Below are 15,960 nucleotides of genomic sequence, written 5' to 3' on the forward strand. Positions count from 1 at the left end.
CACACACATGCATGCACACCTACACACATGCATGCACACCTACACACAAGCACACAAACATATGCATGTGCACACACGTACAGACACGAATGCACCTACACACATGCATCCACGTGCACACACATACACATGCATGCACACATGCACACACAAACACGCACACACATGCACACGTGAACATATACACATGCACACTGGTGCACATACATATTCACACACACATAAATACACACATACACATATGCATACATGCACGCACGCATGTGAGCATGCACACATCCACACACACGCGCGTGCAGACACATGCATATACACAGGCGTACATGCACAGGCACACTCATACATGCACATATACACACACTATACACACATGCACATGCCCATGCACACACACACACACACACACACACACACGTGTGCGCGCGCGCGTGCGCACATGCCCAGAAGGATGCTGAGGAGGTCTATGGGCTCCGAGATGAGATGCAGGAAGCTTCTAGCAACAAAAGCACGGGAGAAGGTGGGAAGGAAATCCCCGCAGGGAAGGGCAGACGCAGCATTTGCTGAACCACCACTAGTGATGGAATCCTGGCTAAGAACTTTCCAGAGCCAAGGAGCTCAGGCTCCGAGACCAGCGGCCTGAAGGCCCAAGGAAAAGCGACCCAAACAGAAAAACTCCCAGACATATCGTGTGGGGACAATAAAGCCAGAGAGAGAAGGTTTTGGGGGTTTTGGCTTTTTTTTTTCCTTTTTGGATCACATCCAGCAATGCTCAGGGGTTCCTCCTGGCTCTGCACTCAGGAATTACTCCTGGCGCTGCTGGAGAGACCATATGGGATGCCGAGGATCGAACCTGGGTTGGCCGTGTGCAAGGCAAACGCCCTCCCCGCTGTGCTATTGCTCCGGCCCCCACTACAGAAAATTTTAACCCGACCTTTTACTTATTAATGCAGTTGCTTAAGCATCAATCACCTATCATGCTTTCTAACATCAAGTCAATCTGCCCTTCTCAGTTCCAGCACACTTGGACACTTTCATGCACCCATTGAGATGCCCCCTTTACATTTTCCTGATTCTCCTCTTCCTACATTATGTATTTGAAAGATTTATCTAGCTCGGGTCAATTTTTAAATATAGCATGAATTAGTCATACTAGGTATGAGAGTTTTTGAAACAATTTGTCAGCTTATCATTGACAAATTTCAGAATTTCAGGAGCTTTGATCATGTATATGTGTAGACGTCACCGCTCACACACACACACACACACACACACTCCAGAAAGTTCTCATGTGTGGAGTATAAGGAAACGCAGAGAGGGAAGGGTGGGAACTGGAGACTGTCTCAGAGCTGAGCCCACAGGGAGAGGGCAGGGAGGGCCTGGAACCGGCAAGGTCTGGACTGAGGGATGTGGGGGGAAAGTATTGTAAATACTTTTTTTAAAAACAGTATTGTAAATCCCGGACCTCAATAAAAAGGGTCTTAAAAAAATTTGTAGGGGCTGATGAGAGTACAGAGGCTGAAAGGTCCTATACATGTGGCTGCCCCGGGTTCAAGCCCATCCGGTTCCCTGAGCACACAGCCACGAGCAAGCCCTGAGCACTGTCAAGCGTGGCCCCCAAACAAAAGTCTAATGAAAGCATTCCGATGTTTAATTACCACAGGTTAAAATATTATTTAAGGGGCTGGAGCGATAACACAGCGGGGAGGGTGTTTGCCTTGCACGCGGCCGACCCGGGTTCGATCCCCGGCATCCCACATGGTCCCCCAAGCACCGCCAGGAGTGATTCCTGAGTGCAGAGCCAGGAGGAACCCCTGAGCATTGCTGGGTGTGACCCCCCAAAAAAAATTGTATATATATACACAATTTAAGAAAAACCTTCGACTTACTTTTCCTCTCAGTTTTTGGGCTCCAACCTGTAGTGCCTGAGGGTGACTCCCAGCTCTGCGCTCAGAATCACTCCTGGTGGGGCTCGGAGGCCCCCATGTGGCGAGGGAGGACCGCGACTTGCCTCATGCAGGCCAGCAGCCTCCCCGCTGAACTCTCTCTGGCCCTAATGGCCCCGGATCTCTAAGGAAGATAAGGGAGACCGTGGGGCCAGAAGGGTGAAGGGTCAGAAAGCAGAAGCCCCCCCACCCGGGCGTGCCCCCCCGGGCCTTCCCACCATCTCCTCTCCCTGGAGGGCACTGAGCTCCGGGCGCTGCCCGCACAGCACACTCAGGTCCCAGCTCTGAGCCAATGTCCTCAGCACCAATGGCCTCCCACTGGGCCTGAGCAGCCAGACCACGGATGGTGTCACGGGGGGCGGTTCTCTGGCTGCACTGGGTAGGGAAGTGGCCAGCAGGAGTGGACTCGGGCCACACTCTGCCGCTGGGACTCCCTGCTGGGCCCTGCCCCCTGGGGCCCCAGGCTGCTCTCACCCCAAAGGACAGGGCTTCTCAGAGCCTGCACCTGGCCAGCTGCGGCCACTTCCGCCTGTCGGACTGCACTGAGGGAACGGACAGACGCCATCCTGGGCGATGACCCCCCAATCCTGGATGCTGACCCCCAATCCTGTGTGATGACCCCCAATTCTTGGCACTAACCCCCAATCCTGGGCACTGACCCCCCCTATCCTGGGCACTGACCCCCCAGCCCTCTGTGTGAGCTCCGTCTCCCCTGGTGGCACTCGCCACGGCTGGGTCAGGGCCAGACTCTCTGTGGGGCCCTGGCATCACCCCAGGTTATTGCGGGCGGTGGGGGGGGGGGTGGTCAGTGATGGAGACAGCCTTGGCCAGGCCCCCAGCCCTGCCTATCCTTCATGCCGTGGGCAGAAAAGCCCCAAGGATGCAGCGAGCACTCAAGAAGGAGGACCATCCCCAGCAGAGTTGGTGTTTACTGTTTAGGAGCTTGAACAGGAAACAGCACCCATGGGGGGTGGACACGGCCAGCGGACAGCGCGGGCACGAGCCCCAGCCGCTCTCGCGGGAACAGTCACTGGAGCAGGGTCCATGGCACAGGCGCTGGTGCCCGGCTCCCTACAGCTCCTGCAGATGTTCTGGCCACTTTCCAGCCCAGGAGGACCCAGAGGACAGGTCTGAGGGCGTCCCTGAGCACAGCAGAGGATGGCAGCCTCTCCTCTACTGGAGGAGTCCTGGGGGGCCCTCACAGGGGGGCCACCTTGACCTGTGACTGAAGATGACCTTGACCCATGACTGAAGATGACCTTGGCCTGTCACTGGGTGTGACCTTGACCTGACACTGGGCATGACCTTGACCTGTCACTAGATGTGACCTTGACCTGTCTCTGGGTGTGACCTTGACCTGTCACTGGAGGTGACCGTGACCTGTCACTGATGATGATCTTGACCCGTTGCTGGGAGGTGCTTGATCCATCAATGGAGGTGACCTTGACCCATCACTGGACGGTGAGCTTGACCCATCACTGAAGATGATCTTGACACATCACTGACTGTGACCTTGACCCATCAATGGAGGTGACCTTGACCCGTCACTGGGGGTGACCTTGACACAGAAGGTCTCCTCGGTCTTGTCTTCATGGTCATTGATGTAGATGAGGATCTCGGCCGGGCGGGGTGTGGGCAGGAAGTGGAGGCCCATGGTGTAGGTCTCCCCAGGGCCCACCTGGAAGCATGCAGACTCTGGAGGTGCCCATGGGTCCGGGGTCCCCCGGGGAGGAGCCCACCCAGCAGCACTTCTGGGAATTGGCCCCCGTGTGGCCGTGAGCCCCAGAATGGCTGTCAGGACCTGCAAGCCCCGCTGACAGGCAGGTGGGCGGATGGACAGGTGGACAGCATCACTCCTCTCCATCCTGTCCCGAGGCCATGCGAGGCCACGGGGAGGGGGCAGGGCTGCCCCCACGGCCCACAGGGAGTTCTGAGTGCCTGCTGTCCAGGGACGCCCACCGTCCTGCTGCCTGCTGATGCCCACCCACCTCAGGTGGGCTCAAACCCGAACAAGCACAGGCCCCACATGGGTGCCCACCTCTCAGGTTCCGGGAGGGGCAGCACCTGGCAGACCCCCAGACAGCTCTCACCTGCAGCCCCTATCCCACATCTGCCACGCCACAGCCCCACACGCCCTCTGCCACCACCCACAGCCCCCTCCACGCCTGTCCTCCACGCCCAGCTCCCCACTCCTCACCCCTGCCCCATGCCTGTCCCCCACATCCAGCTCCCCACTCTTCACCCCTGCCCCTGCCCCATGCCTCTGTCCCCCAATGCCCAGCTCCCCACTCCCCACCCCTGCACCCTGCCCCTGTGGCCCCCACTCCTCACCCCTGCACCCCACCTTGCTTCATGCCCCTGTCCCCCATGCCCAGCTCCCCACTCCCCACCCCTGCCCCGTTCCCCTGTCCCCCATGCCCAGCTCCCCAATCCCCACCCCTGTCCCCCACCCCCAGCTCCCCACTCCCCACCCCTGCCCCCCATGGCCCCCCACTCCTCACCCCTGCACCTCACCCCACTCCATGCCCCTGTCCCCATGCCCAGCTTCCCACTCCCCATCCCTGCCCAGCCCCCGGCCCACCTGGAAGGAGTCCTCGCGGAACCGCAGCAGGTCGGGCCGGTCGCTGTGCAGGTGGTAGGTACGCGGGGCGGGGTAGGGGTTGGTGTAGGTGATGCGCTTGTGCACCCCCTTCCCGTCGCCCGCTGGCAGCCGGATCTCAAAGGCCTGCGAGGGAGGCACGGTCGGGAGAGGCCTCCACGCGGGGCCGGGGTGGTCTGGGCAGCCTGGGGTGGGGCACCGGCTGACCTTGGAGATGAGCGGCGGGCGGCAGGAGAGGCCCACGAGCCATGAGGCCACGAGTTGGTGCCGGTCCACATCCACCAGGTGCAGGTGCAGGAAGCGGCTGCCTGCCCTCCGGGGCCGCAGTGTCACCGCCAGCTCCAGCACCCCACGGGGCGGCAGCACAAACACACCCTGGGGGTCCGTCTGCCGGGAGAGAAGGCGCCACAGGGACTGCAGGGCCTCAGGATGACATGTCCCGGGGCCACTCAGCGGCCACCCCCGGTCAACCCTTCCTGTGACATGGGGGTCTCGGGCCAGACCCGCCTCACCATCCACCAGAGGGACCTGCACGCCCCATGTCAGTCAGGGTCACCGTGTGTCACAGCACGTCCGGCAGGTCACGTCAGTCAAGGTCATACCCTGTCATGCGTCAGTCAGGGCATGAGAGTGTGACAGCGTAGCAGAAGGTGACGATGTGTCAGTCAGGGGTCACATCCTGTCACGTGTCACACAGCGGGTCCCAGAGGTCAGTCAGGGTACCGTGACATGTCGTGGCATGGCAGGCAGGGCGGCACCGACAGCACAGCCTGGTGTTCTTCAGGACGCCACAGCGTGTGGGTCTGACCCACACGCCACAGCACGGTCAGGGTGTCACGACAGATCACAGTGCGTCACACACATCTGGATGTCACTGTCCCCACACAGTGTGGCACGTCAGGGCACAAGAGTGCCACAGGTCTGGCCTTCACAGGCTGCCACAGCATCACGGAACTGTCACGGCTGTCACGGGCTGTCAAGTATTGGGTGACACCTAGGTCATCCCGGGGTGAGGAGACCCCTCACAGCTGCACTTGGGATCAGACAGACGCCCAGGGCGGGGCAATTACAGGGGCATCACGAGGGTGTCACAGAGGCTGCAGCTCCGGCAGCACCCTGGGGTGCTCACTCCATCAGCCTTCGGGGTCCAGGCCTGGATGGGGGAGCACGCACCGTCAGCTCCTGCGGGTGTGAGGTGAAGGCCTTCACGTTCCTGGCGGCCTGTGTCCCCCGCAGGACCAGGGACAGGCGGGTGCGCTGGCCCGTGATGCAGGAGGCGTCCACTCGCTGCAGGGCGTGCACGTGCACCTCCCAGACCTGGGCGGGTGCAGCCAGCCAGCGGTCCCTGCGGGGGGGGGGGCTGCTCAGGGGCCACAGGAGCACAGGGAGACCCGCAGGGGTGCAGGAGGTGAGAGAAGGGGAGAGAGGAGCCGGGCACGGACTGGGGGACAGGGGCTGGGAGCCAGGGCAAGCCCAGCAGGGATTGAACAGCAGGAGCACCATGGTCAGAGCACACAGGGACCCTCATACCCCCCAGCACACAGGGACCCCTGATCCCCCCAGCACACAGGGACCCCTGATCCCCTCAGCACACAGAGATCCCCATACCCCACACAGCACACAGGAACCCCCAATCCCCCCAGCACACAGGGACCCCCGATGCCCACAGCACACAGAAATCCCCGTACTCCCCAGCAACAGGGACCCCCGATCCCCCCAGCAGACAGGGACTCCCATACCCCACAGCACACAGGGACCCCATACCCCACAGTCCACTGGCAGAGGTGTCCCTCCCCCAAGGGCATGCCTTCGCCCCTACCCCAATTCAGGGCTGGCGGGTGCCCCCCCAAGGAAGAAGCGGAAGGGCAGGTTCATATGGTGGCAGGAGTCAGAGGAGGGGCCTGGAACAGTCTCCAGGCATGGCGGGCACAGCTGCCCCACTCCTGGGACCCCGCCCTCCCCACCTACCCTGCTCTGCGGAGCAAGGGGAGCCCGCCCCCCCAAATGGGTCCTCCCTGCCACAGCCCAGCCCTCAGCACTGCCTACTCACGTGTAAACAGCGACAAAAAAGTCTTTGGTCTCGGGGCTGGGACCACTCGCCACCTTCAGGAACACGTCCCGAGGCTCCCCGGGGCCCTGCCAGCAGCGGGTACATCATGAGCCCCCTGCCTGTCTGACCCTTGACCCTGAACCCCAAGGTCCCAGCAACAAAGCCAAACCCAGGAAGGGGCCAGGCTGAGCGTCTGGGTTCCTGTAGAGTCAGAATTCTGGCCCTCAGGCTGGAGCAATAGCACAGCAGGGAGGGCGTTTGCCCTGCACACGGCCAGCCTGGGTTCGATTCCCAGCATCCCACAGGGTCCCCCAAGCACAGCCAGGAGTGATTCCTGAGTGCAGAGCCAGGAGTAATCCCTGTGCATCTCCGGGTGTGACCCAAAAAGAAAAAGAAAAAAAAAAGAAGTCTGGCCCTCAGATGCTGCTTCTGTTTCCAGGATGCTGGAGAGACCTGGGACCCCTGCCCAGGCAATGCCGCCCATGGCGGCCACCCTCCCCTCCCTGCACGGCTTCTCAGGGGCCTTATCCTGCTGGGCCCACCAGGCTGTGCTCAGGGCTGACTCCTGGCTCTGTGCTCAGGAGTCACTCCTGGAGGGCTTGGGGGACCATCCAGGATACCAGGGACCTGACCGTGTGCTTGGCAAAGGCCCCCTCCCCTGGCCTGCCACCCTCCTTCATGGAGCAGGTGAGAAGGCGCGAGGCCAGCTCCCTGCGAGGAACGGGGCACAGGGAAGGGGGATGGGGGAGCGGGACAGGGGCGGGGATGGGTGCAGGATGAGGGGGGACAAAGGTCAGGGACGGGGTGGGGGGCAGGATTGGGGTGGGGCGTGGACAGGGGTCGGGATGGCCCAACTCACCACACTCTGAGTCTCGCAGATGACATTGGGGTCGCTGCACCGAACGTGGACCGGGGGCTCTTCCCCGGGCATGCCCACGGGCATACCTGGTGGGGGGAGCAGACACCCTTCCTGACAGGCCCTGATGAGTGGCACAGTGGGGGCAGGAGGGGCTGGAAACCCCCTCCCCAGGGACCCTGTATGGACCCCCTCAAGGGCTCAGCAGCCCAGAGCACCCCCAACACCGGGCAGAGGCCGCAGTGCCCCCAGCCCCCAGGGGAAAGCACGGAGGGCACCTGCCTGGCAACGTATGCCAGGGGGGCAGGCGGATGGCCTTCTTCAGGAATGTGCACTCGGGCTGGTAGAAGCGGAAGATCTGGTCCACCATGTGCGGCAGGGGCATCACAGTCAGGCACAGCACAGCCAGGGGCTTGCCGCCCGCGCGGAACACGGCCTGCAGCAGGGAGGCTTCCAGAAGGATCCGCACGGCCACCCAGTGCCCGCAGTACAGCCATCCCACCGGGCAGCACGGCCATGCCACAAGCCCCGGGGACGCAGGAACTCAGGAATGGAGCCCCGGGGGGTGGGGGGGGGACACACTATCCAGACCCCGCTCACAGGCCCCTGGGGCAGCTGGGCTCAGAGCCTTCAAAGGGGACGCAGTACTCAGAGCGATCAGCATGGCCACAGGCCTGAAGTCACCATGTGGCTGGCCGGGGAAGGGGAGCAAGTCCAGCCGGAGGATGGGGGGTCGCAGAGCTGTCGCCCCCACTCCGGAGCCACCACAGGCCCCTCACAGAGCCCCCCCAGAACATGGGGCCAGAAGGACAAACATCGAATGACCCCACGCATCTGGACAGTAATGGGATGAGGGGACGCAAGGGATCCCCGGGGCTGAGCCCTGGAGCCCAGATTACAGAATAGGAGGGTCAGAGGTGAGGAGAGATGGACAGGAAATAAGGCAGGGTGGGGGGAGGTGCCCACATCACAAACTGGGGGGCGCCAAGCCCCCGGCACGGCCTGCAAGTGGGGAACCCGGACTCGAGAACATGCCTGGTAAGGTATGAGGGACAGGACGGGGGAAGGTGCTGGCCATGCACCGGGACTCAGTCCCCAGCACCCCGAACGGTCCCCCAAGCACCACCAAGAGTGACCCCGAGCACTGAGCCAGAAGTCACCCGGGCATGGCAGGGTGTGGCCCCCCACATAAAACCACCACCACAAAAATGTGCCTGTGAACGGGGCAGGATGGGGTGGGAGCCTGGGGTGGCTGCGGCGGAGGGCAGCTGGCCCTGGGGCGGGGCACGGCCCTCCTGGAACTCTATCCACAACCTCTGGCCACGACGCCTCCGTGCAGGAATAAAAACCACAAAGCAAAAAGCAAAGGCAGGGGCTGGAGCGATAGCACAGAGGGTAGGGCGTTTGCCTTGCACGCAGCTGACCCGGGTTCGAGTCCCAGCATCCCATATGGTCCCCTGAGCACCGCCAGGAGTAATTCTTGAGTGCAGAGCCAGGAAGAACCCCTGAACAGTGCCGGGTGTGACCCAAAAAGCAAATTAAAAAAAAAAAAAAAGCAAAGGCAAATGGGGCTGGAGCTATAGCACAGCGGGGAGGGTGTTTGCTTTGCACGCAGCTGACCCAGGTTCGGTTCCCATCATCCCATATGGTCCCCCGAGCACCACCAGGGGTAATTCCTGCATGCAGAGCCAGAGGAACCCCTGAGCATCACCAGGTGTGACCCAAAAAGGCAAAAAATAAAGCAAAGGCAAAGGGGTGGTGGCGTATCTCCCTGGCTGCCGCCTCCCCAAAACCTCCCCCCGGAAGGAAGCCCCCGAGGGTCGCGGAGGCCAGTCGCTCCTGGGGTGGTGCCATCAGGAACAGCCGTGCCGGGCAGCCGTGGCAGGGGGAGGCCCCAAGGCCACTGCCTAGCCAGCCCCCGAGTCCCTGAGCTTCGGGAGGCACGGGGACCTGCTGGGCGGCCATACCACACTCACCTTGGCGTGCCGGGACATGTCCGGAGAGGTCCCTGACGTCAGGGGGGACCCGGCGTCTGCGTCCTTCTCCATGCTCAGCAGGGCGGGCACCTGCAGGAGGCCCCCACTGACCAGCCGCGCTCCCCAAGCAAGCGGGGCCACACAGACCTGACCCCGGGTCCGTCTCCACTCAGAGTCACTCCGCACCATCCCCACCACGTCCCCTGCGTGCCCTGTCCTGTCCCTCCTGTCTCCCACGACCTCTGCCCGCTAACCCCCACATCCCTGAAAGACGGGGCAGATGAGTGGAGTGCAGGGGAGAGGCTGCTGGCCCCTGTGCCTGGGACTCCTCGGGAGACAGGGGCCTCGCTAGGGGGCTCCAAGCCCAGGGTGCTCAGGGGACCCCACCCTGGGCCTGGCTCCACCCTGGGAAGGCCCTGTACCTGTGCCCAGGCTGAGCAGCCCAGCGAGAAGCTCTGGAACTTGAAGGGGATGTGGGCCGCCTCCCGGGGGCGCAGGTAGAGCTGGGGCCCAAGGCCGCCCCCGACGTGGAACATGTCGTCCTCCACCGCCGAAGTCAGGCCGGCCGCGTCCTTGAAGTGCCTCCACTCCTGACCATCCACAATGACGCTGGAGGGATGTGAGTGAGATACGGTCCTGTGGGGCTGCAGGGCAGGTGCTGCCCCCTCTCCGTGCCCCCCCTGCCCTCCCCGCCCTCTCCACCCACTCCAGGGCCACACCTGAGCTCGGGGTTGTCAATCTCCACCGTCACCGTGTGCTGCGTGTTGTGGGGGTTCCTGAGCACGAACTCAAAGAACTCGGCGGTGCCCAGCGAGGCATGGAGCGTATGCCGCGTGGTGACCGCCCGGCCCAGGGCGCCTGCGATGCTCGCGGCCTTGGTGCGCTCCCGGTAGGCCGCGATCACCTGCAGGTCCCGTGCGTGCTGGGCGTGGACGCGCCGCTGGGCCTGCGGGAGTGGACGCCTGAGTGCCGGCCCCGCCCTGCGCCCCGCATCCCCCGGTGTCGCCCGAGATGTGAGTCTGCCATGAGGCGTCCCTGGCCGGGAGGTAACGGGAGCAGGAGGGTCGCGGGACAGAGGAGAGAACCGTCTCTGACCCAGGACAGTCCCGGCCAGGTGCCCCGTGTCCACTCTGGACTGCACCAGGCTGGAGAGAACAGCGGCACCGTTCCCCGCCACCTCCCTCGGGGGGCTGGCCCGCTGGCCCTGGGGGTGGGGCCTAGTCTGGCCACTCAGGGGCCCCCGAGCCCACCAAGACGAATTCTGTCGCAGAGCCCGGAGTGAGCCCTGGGCGACACTGGCCAAGGCCTGCCAGGAAGGAGGGGGCGTGGCCGAAGGCAGGCGGGGGCGGGGCCTAGGAGAGAGGGCGGGACCAGAAGAGGGTGGGGCGGGCCGAGGCGGGGCGGGGCCGAGGGCGGGGCGCGCCTCCTCACCAGCGCGCTGGCCCTTGGGCTGAGCTCCCCGCCGGCCTCCTGCACACGCACCGCCCGCATCCGGTCAAGCTTGCGCCTGCGAACGGCCTCGGCCTCGGCCAGTCGGGGGCCGGCACGCTCCTGGGGCCGGGGGCTGAAGAGCAGGGCGGCCAGCTCACCGTCCAGGTCCACCAGCTTCTGCGCCCGGACCACGTTCTTCAGGGCTGAGATCCAGGGGGGCGGAGGTCAGGGCACGGGGTCAAGGGCCACCCGTGACTCCACGGCACCCCCAGCAGCTGCAGGCCTGAGCCCTTGTGCTCCCCCATGCTCCCCACTTGCCCCCCACGTGCTCCCCCGTGCTCCCCACTTGCCCCTCCCCGTGCTCCCACATGCCTCTCCTGCTCCCTGAGTGCCCCCCATGCCCCATGCTCTGTGCCTCCCACTGACCAGCACTCAGGGCTCTCGCTGCTGCTCCCAGGCCCTGTTCTCGTCCGGGACCCCCACCCCCATGCAGCCACACCCTCCCGATGCCCAGAGCCATTCAGGGCCCTAGAGCCTGGTCCCAGCCATGCCCCCTCTGACAGCGATCAGGGATCTGTGGTGCCCGGGCCTGGCCCCCCACTGCTCCATGCCCACATCCTCCTCTGCAGCTCATGGCGTTCCCCCGCCCCCCCAGCTGAGCAGGCTGCAGGCGGGGTCGCTGCGCGCAAGGGAGATGGCCTATGGCCATCACACGCCTGGTGAGTGGTCCGTGGGCTGGCGGGGGACACCCCAATGGGGCGGGACCTTCAGGACCCTGGAACCCGGGAAGGGGGCAGGTGCCAGTTGCTTCCTGCCGGCCGGGAGCAGGCAAGCGCACGCCCCGCCCACAGTCCCCGCTGTGTCTGCACGGGGACACTGCTTGGCCACCGCGGCCACCCGGGACAGCCCCTGTGTCCTATCCCTCCACCAGGACCTGCCTCACAGATGCCCATATGGAGGACACGCAGCTCCTTGACCGGCACTGCCCAGGGGTGGTGACCCGACAGGCTGGCAGTGGGTGACTTTGGGGGTCTCAGTTCTCCGGGCAGTTTGCCAGCCCCGACCCCCTTCCCACCCAGTGCGCTGACCACCAGCCCCGGGCAGTGTCTGGGGGCCCCCCATGCACTTGTTTGGTCCCAGGGGTCCCGGGGGCCAGAGGAGCCCCGAAGTGGCAAGTCCAGATTCTCACCCTTCGGTCAACACCTTTAAATACGCCACTGGCACTGTCACCTGACTGCTCTCTGCCTCAGTTTCTCCCAGGTGACCAGAACAGACTCCAAGCTGCTGCAGGTCCCATGCCCGGGAAAGAGCGAGCACCCATGAGGTCCAGCTGGAGTTAACACATACACTCACACAGCACACATACGCACATGTGTTCACACGTGTGCTGCAGGCCACTTCCACATATCCACTACACGCATGTGCTTGTTCACATGTGCATCCTTGCACACATGCAGACACATGGGCATACACAGTTCATATTCATGCACGCACGCGCACACATCCACACGTGGATGTACACATGCACCCACACACACGTACACTGCCGTTTGCTCCCATGCGCAGTGTACACGCACATATGCACATGTGTGTACCCACATATACATGATGTGTGCAAATGTGCTGCTCACATGCACGTTCATATGTGCACAGGTGCATATCCCTGCTCATACATGTATACACACGTGCTTTCACGCATGCACGTGCTTGCAGTCAGTGCCCATACTCACATGCACACATGCTTTCAGTCACAGGTGGTGCCAAAGTGACAGTCCAGAGGGGAGGGCGCTTGCCTGGCCTGTGACCAACCTGAGTACAATTCCCGGCTCCCCATAGGGTCCCGTGAGCCCCGACAGGAGTGACCCCTGAGCGCAGAGCCAGGAGCGGCCCAAAAGCAAAACTTTTGGCATGCACACATATGTGCACACATGCTCCTAGGCACACACATGCACATATGCACAATGCTCACACTCATATGCATGCCTGTGTAAGCATATGCACTCTGCACATCTGTGCACACGCGCGTGAACTCAAATGCATGTACGTGTGCACAGATGTATACAATCACATGGCGTGTGCCCTCGTGTGGGCTCATGCATGTTAGTCACGTGCACACACTCATGCATGTGTAGGCAAATGCGCTCACATGCACAATGCTGGTGTGTGCTCACACTCACGTGCACACACACATGCACTCACAGAGGCACAGATCAATGTTCACACGTGCACTCACATGGTGCACTGGCATTTGCACACGTGTACGCAGGTGTGTGCCCGTCACTTGAGTACCTTCATATGTGCACATGTGTTGACACGTGGGTGTACACAGACATGTGTGTCCTGCCCCCCCCCACAGGGCCCAGGCCCTGGCGTCCACTCACATCTGGGGCCCGTGCTCGGGAGGAGGCCGCCTCCTGGGAAGCAGCCGGCTGCGTCGCTGTAGATCACCCGGGCCTGGGCCGGTGGCACGGCGCTGTTGCTCTTCATGCTCTGCTCACAAGGGCGGCCTGCGGGGAAGAGCCTGAGCTGAGCCCCAGGGCCCGGCCTCTCGCGCCACCCCCTGGCACCTGTCTCCCAGCTGGCCCTAACCCCACCCCCACGGGCCCTCGCTGGGAGAACCTGCTGCCTTCCTGGGGGCCCTCACAGACCCCCACGGACACTCAGAGCTTGGCAGGAGAGGGGGATGCGCGGACAGGAAATGCAGCCAGACCTGGGTCCAGTGAGAGATGCATGCTGACCACCCACCCGGCCCACACAGGACCCTGCAGTTCAATGATGGGCGGCCACTTGGGCTCTGCTCCGAGAGCAGCTGTCCCGAGACCGGGATAGGATGGACAGATGGACTGGGGTGGCTCCACAGGGACCAGCAGGTAGGCCTGGGTAGGGCAGTGCCCACAGCACTCTGCCCTCGCTGCTCTGGGCATCGTTAGACACTCAGTCGCTCATTTCAGCCGCCACCTGCAGAGCCGCTCCTGGTCCCCACATGCCCTGGAACACGCACTGGGCAGGGCACATGACCAGCGTCCTCCGATGGCCCAGGACAGTGAGTAATGTCCTCAGACAGTGATAGGCACCCTACATGGTGCCCCGTGTCCTCACACAGTGACCAGTGTCCTGGCACGGCCTGAGATAATGACATGAGTCCAGGAGCCCGTGGTCAGACCCATCGCCCCATGGGTGGGACGGGCGAGGTGGGGTCACCCCTGTGTGCTTCTGTAGCTTTGGGGCACAGGAGGCGGCTGGGCAGCAGGTTAGCCCGTGCAGGCCACGAGTGGACACTGAAGCCCTCTGACCCCTGCGGGGCTCCCCAAGGGCACGTGCTGGGTCACCTGTGTGTGGCGGGTACCCGGTGCCCTGCCAGCTGCCCGGGGAGCCTCACTGGCCGCAGAACAAGTATACAAACGTGCTTTCATGCATGCATGTGCTTGCAGGGGTGCTCGTCCCCACAGGTCTGACACCCCGTCACCTAGTGTCAGACACTTGACAAGGAAACAAAAGCTGCCGCCACGACAGAGAAAGACCAGGCCCCACGTCCGTCCTTAGGCCGTGTCCCCACACATCCTCGGAGCCCCTCGTCCCCCTGGAGCATATCACGGCAGTGAGCCGCATATGGAAGTGACAGTCCCAGGTAACATGGGGCAGGGTGGAGCTTTCTGAGATCCGATTTACAACCCGCCATCCCCAACATTGGCACGCTGGTGAGTAAAGATGAGGCGGGTCTGGCCGGGCACTGTGAGGGCTGCCCGCGGCTCCCCAAATCCTCCGGGCTTTTCTGGAACCTCAAGCTCGGTGCCAAGTCCACACTGCCTGCTTCCAAGATCCAGATCCACGTTCACAGGAAACAAGCAGGTACGCTCTACTCTAGGGAACAGCCGCACCCACACCTGCCCCTGGGTCAGTCCCAGACACCCATACCTGCCCCCGGGGTCAGCCCCTGATGCCCACACCTGCCCCCGGGGTCAGTCTCTGATACCTACACCTGCCCCCGGGTCAGTCCCAGACACCCACACCTGCCCCCTGGGGTCAGTCCCAGACACCCATACCTGCCCCCGGGGTCAGCCCCTAATGCCCACACCTGCCCCCGGGGCCAGTCCCAGACGCCCACACCTGCCCCTGGGGTTCAGTTCCAGCCCCAAACCTGCCCCCGGGGTCAGCCCCACCTCCACACCTGCCCCTCTTACTCTGACCCCAGCCATCAAACCCACCCCTTTCAGCACACGGCCCTCGTGGGTCCCAGGCAGGTGGAGGTTGGAACTTTCCCCAGTAGAGCAACAGAACCCCAAGCGCCAGCCAGGCAGATGGTTCAGCAGTGCAGAGGGCCTGAGCCCACCCAGTACCCACCCGCCCTGACCTTCCCCAGGAGGCCCAGGCTGGTCACCGGGCTGGGGCTCACTCAGGGCACACTCCATGGCTTCATGCCCCCCCCCAGCACCGATGCCCGCAGTGGACACCAGGCACTGCTCAGGCCACACCCCCAGGTGGTCCCTCCAGAGCCTGGCCCGCGCTGCCCTCAGGAGGACACTTCCCCGAGGGAGCCCCACCCGCTGGAGAGAGGAAGCGGCCAGCACACTTACCCACATTGACCAAGGTCAGGTGCAGGCGGCCCCGCACCACCGTGTGGACACCGATGGGCTGGACACCCCCGACACCAGCCACATCCCCGCTGACCACGGCCGCATCCTGCGTGTACTCAGTGGACACCACCTCGAGCTCCAGAGACACCTTCACGGCCGGGCGGCCCTGGCGGGGCAGGTGCTGCAGGGAGTGGACAGGGCTGGGAGTCGCTGGGGGGCGGGGTTGGGGGGCCACAGCCCAGGTGGGGGCTGGAGAACACGCCTCCCCCCCAAACCAGCTCACTGAAAGCCTGGCCCGGCTTCAGGGTCTCTGCCCCAGTCGAGAGAGTCCAGTCCCTGTGCTGAGGACGGGGGTCAGGCACAAGGCCCCATGGCCCCTAGGGAGTTGGCAAAGCCGGCGTCTGCACCAGGTACCCAGTGTGAGGGCAGAGCAGACGGGCTGGGCCGGCCCGACAGAACATGCAGACGGGGTGGTGAGCTGCTGGCAGCTGAAAGGGGCCCAGCCAGGGGCGGTGGGGGTGGCATGGGCCA

The 15,960-nt window shown here is 63.4% G+C and overlaps 1 protein-coding gene across 1 annotated transcript in view; it reads right to left on the reverse strand.

The window, feature by feature from the left end:
- Nucleotides 1-3,424: 3,424 nt before the first annotated feature.
- NPHP4 (nephrocystin 4) overlaps nt 3,425-15,960 on the reverse strand; it is a 28,839-nt gene continuing 16,303 nt past the window's right edge. The window contains exons 16-28 of the mRNA XM_056125398.1: nt 15,430-15,610; nt 13,237-13,362; nt 10,856-11,058; nt 10,144-10,370; nt 9,847-10,033; nt 9,425-9,514; nt 7,731-7,884; nt 7,452-7,537; nt 6,593-6,678; nt 5,716-5,887; nt 4,750-4,929; nt 4,525-4,668; nt 3,425-3,621 (exon numbers count right to left, since the gene is read on the reverse strand). Coding sequence (XP_055981373.1) covers nt 3,442-3,621; nt 4,525-4,668; nt 4,750-4,929; nt 5,716-5,887; nt 6,593-6,678; nt 7,452-7,537; nt 7,731-7,884; nt 9,425-9,514; nt 9,847-10,033; nt 10,144-10,370; nt 10,856-11,058; nt 13,237-13,362; nt 15,430-15,610 — 2,016 coding nt within the window. The 3' untranslated portion in view covers nt 3,425-3,441. The remainder of the gene's footprint in view (nt 3,622-4,524; nt 4,669-4,749; nt 4,930-5,715; nt 5,888-6,592; nt 6,679-7,451; nt 7,538-7,730; nt 7,885-9,424; nt 9,515-9,846; nt 10,034-10,143; nt 10,371-10,855; nt 11,059-13,236; nt 13,363-15,429; nt 15,611-15,960) is intronic.

Source organism: Sorex fumeus, unplaced genomic scaffold, assembly GCF_029834395.1.
Source record: "Sorex fumeus unplaced genomic scaffold, SorFum_2.1 ptg000054l, whole genome shotgun sequence".
In the NCBI taxonomy this organism is placed as follows: Eukaryota; Metazoa; Chordata; class Mammalia; order Eulipotyphla; family Soricidae; genus Sorex; species Sorex fumeus.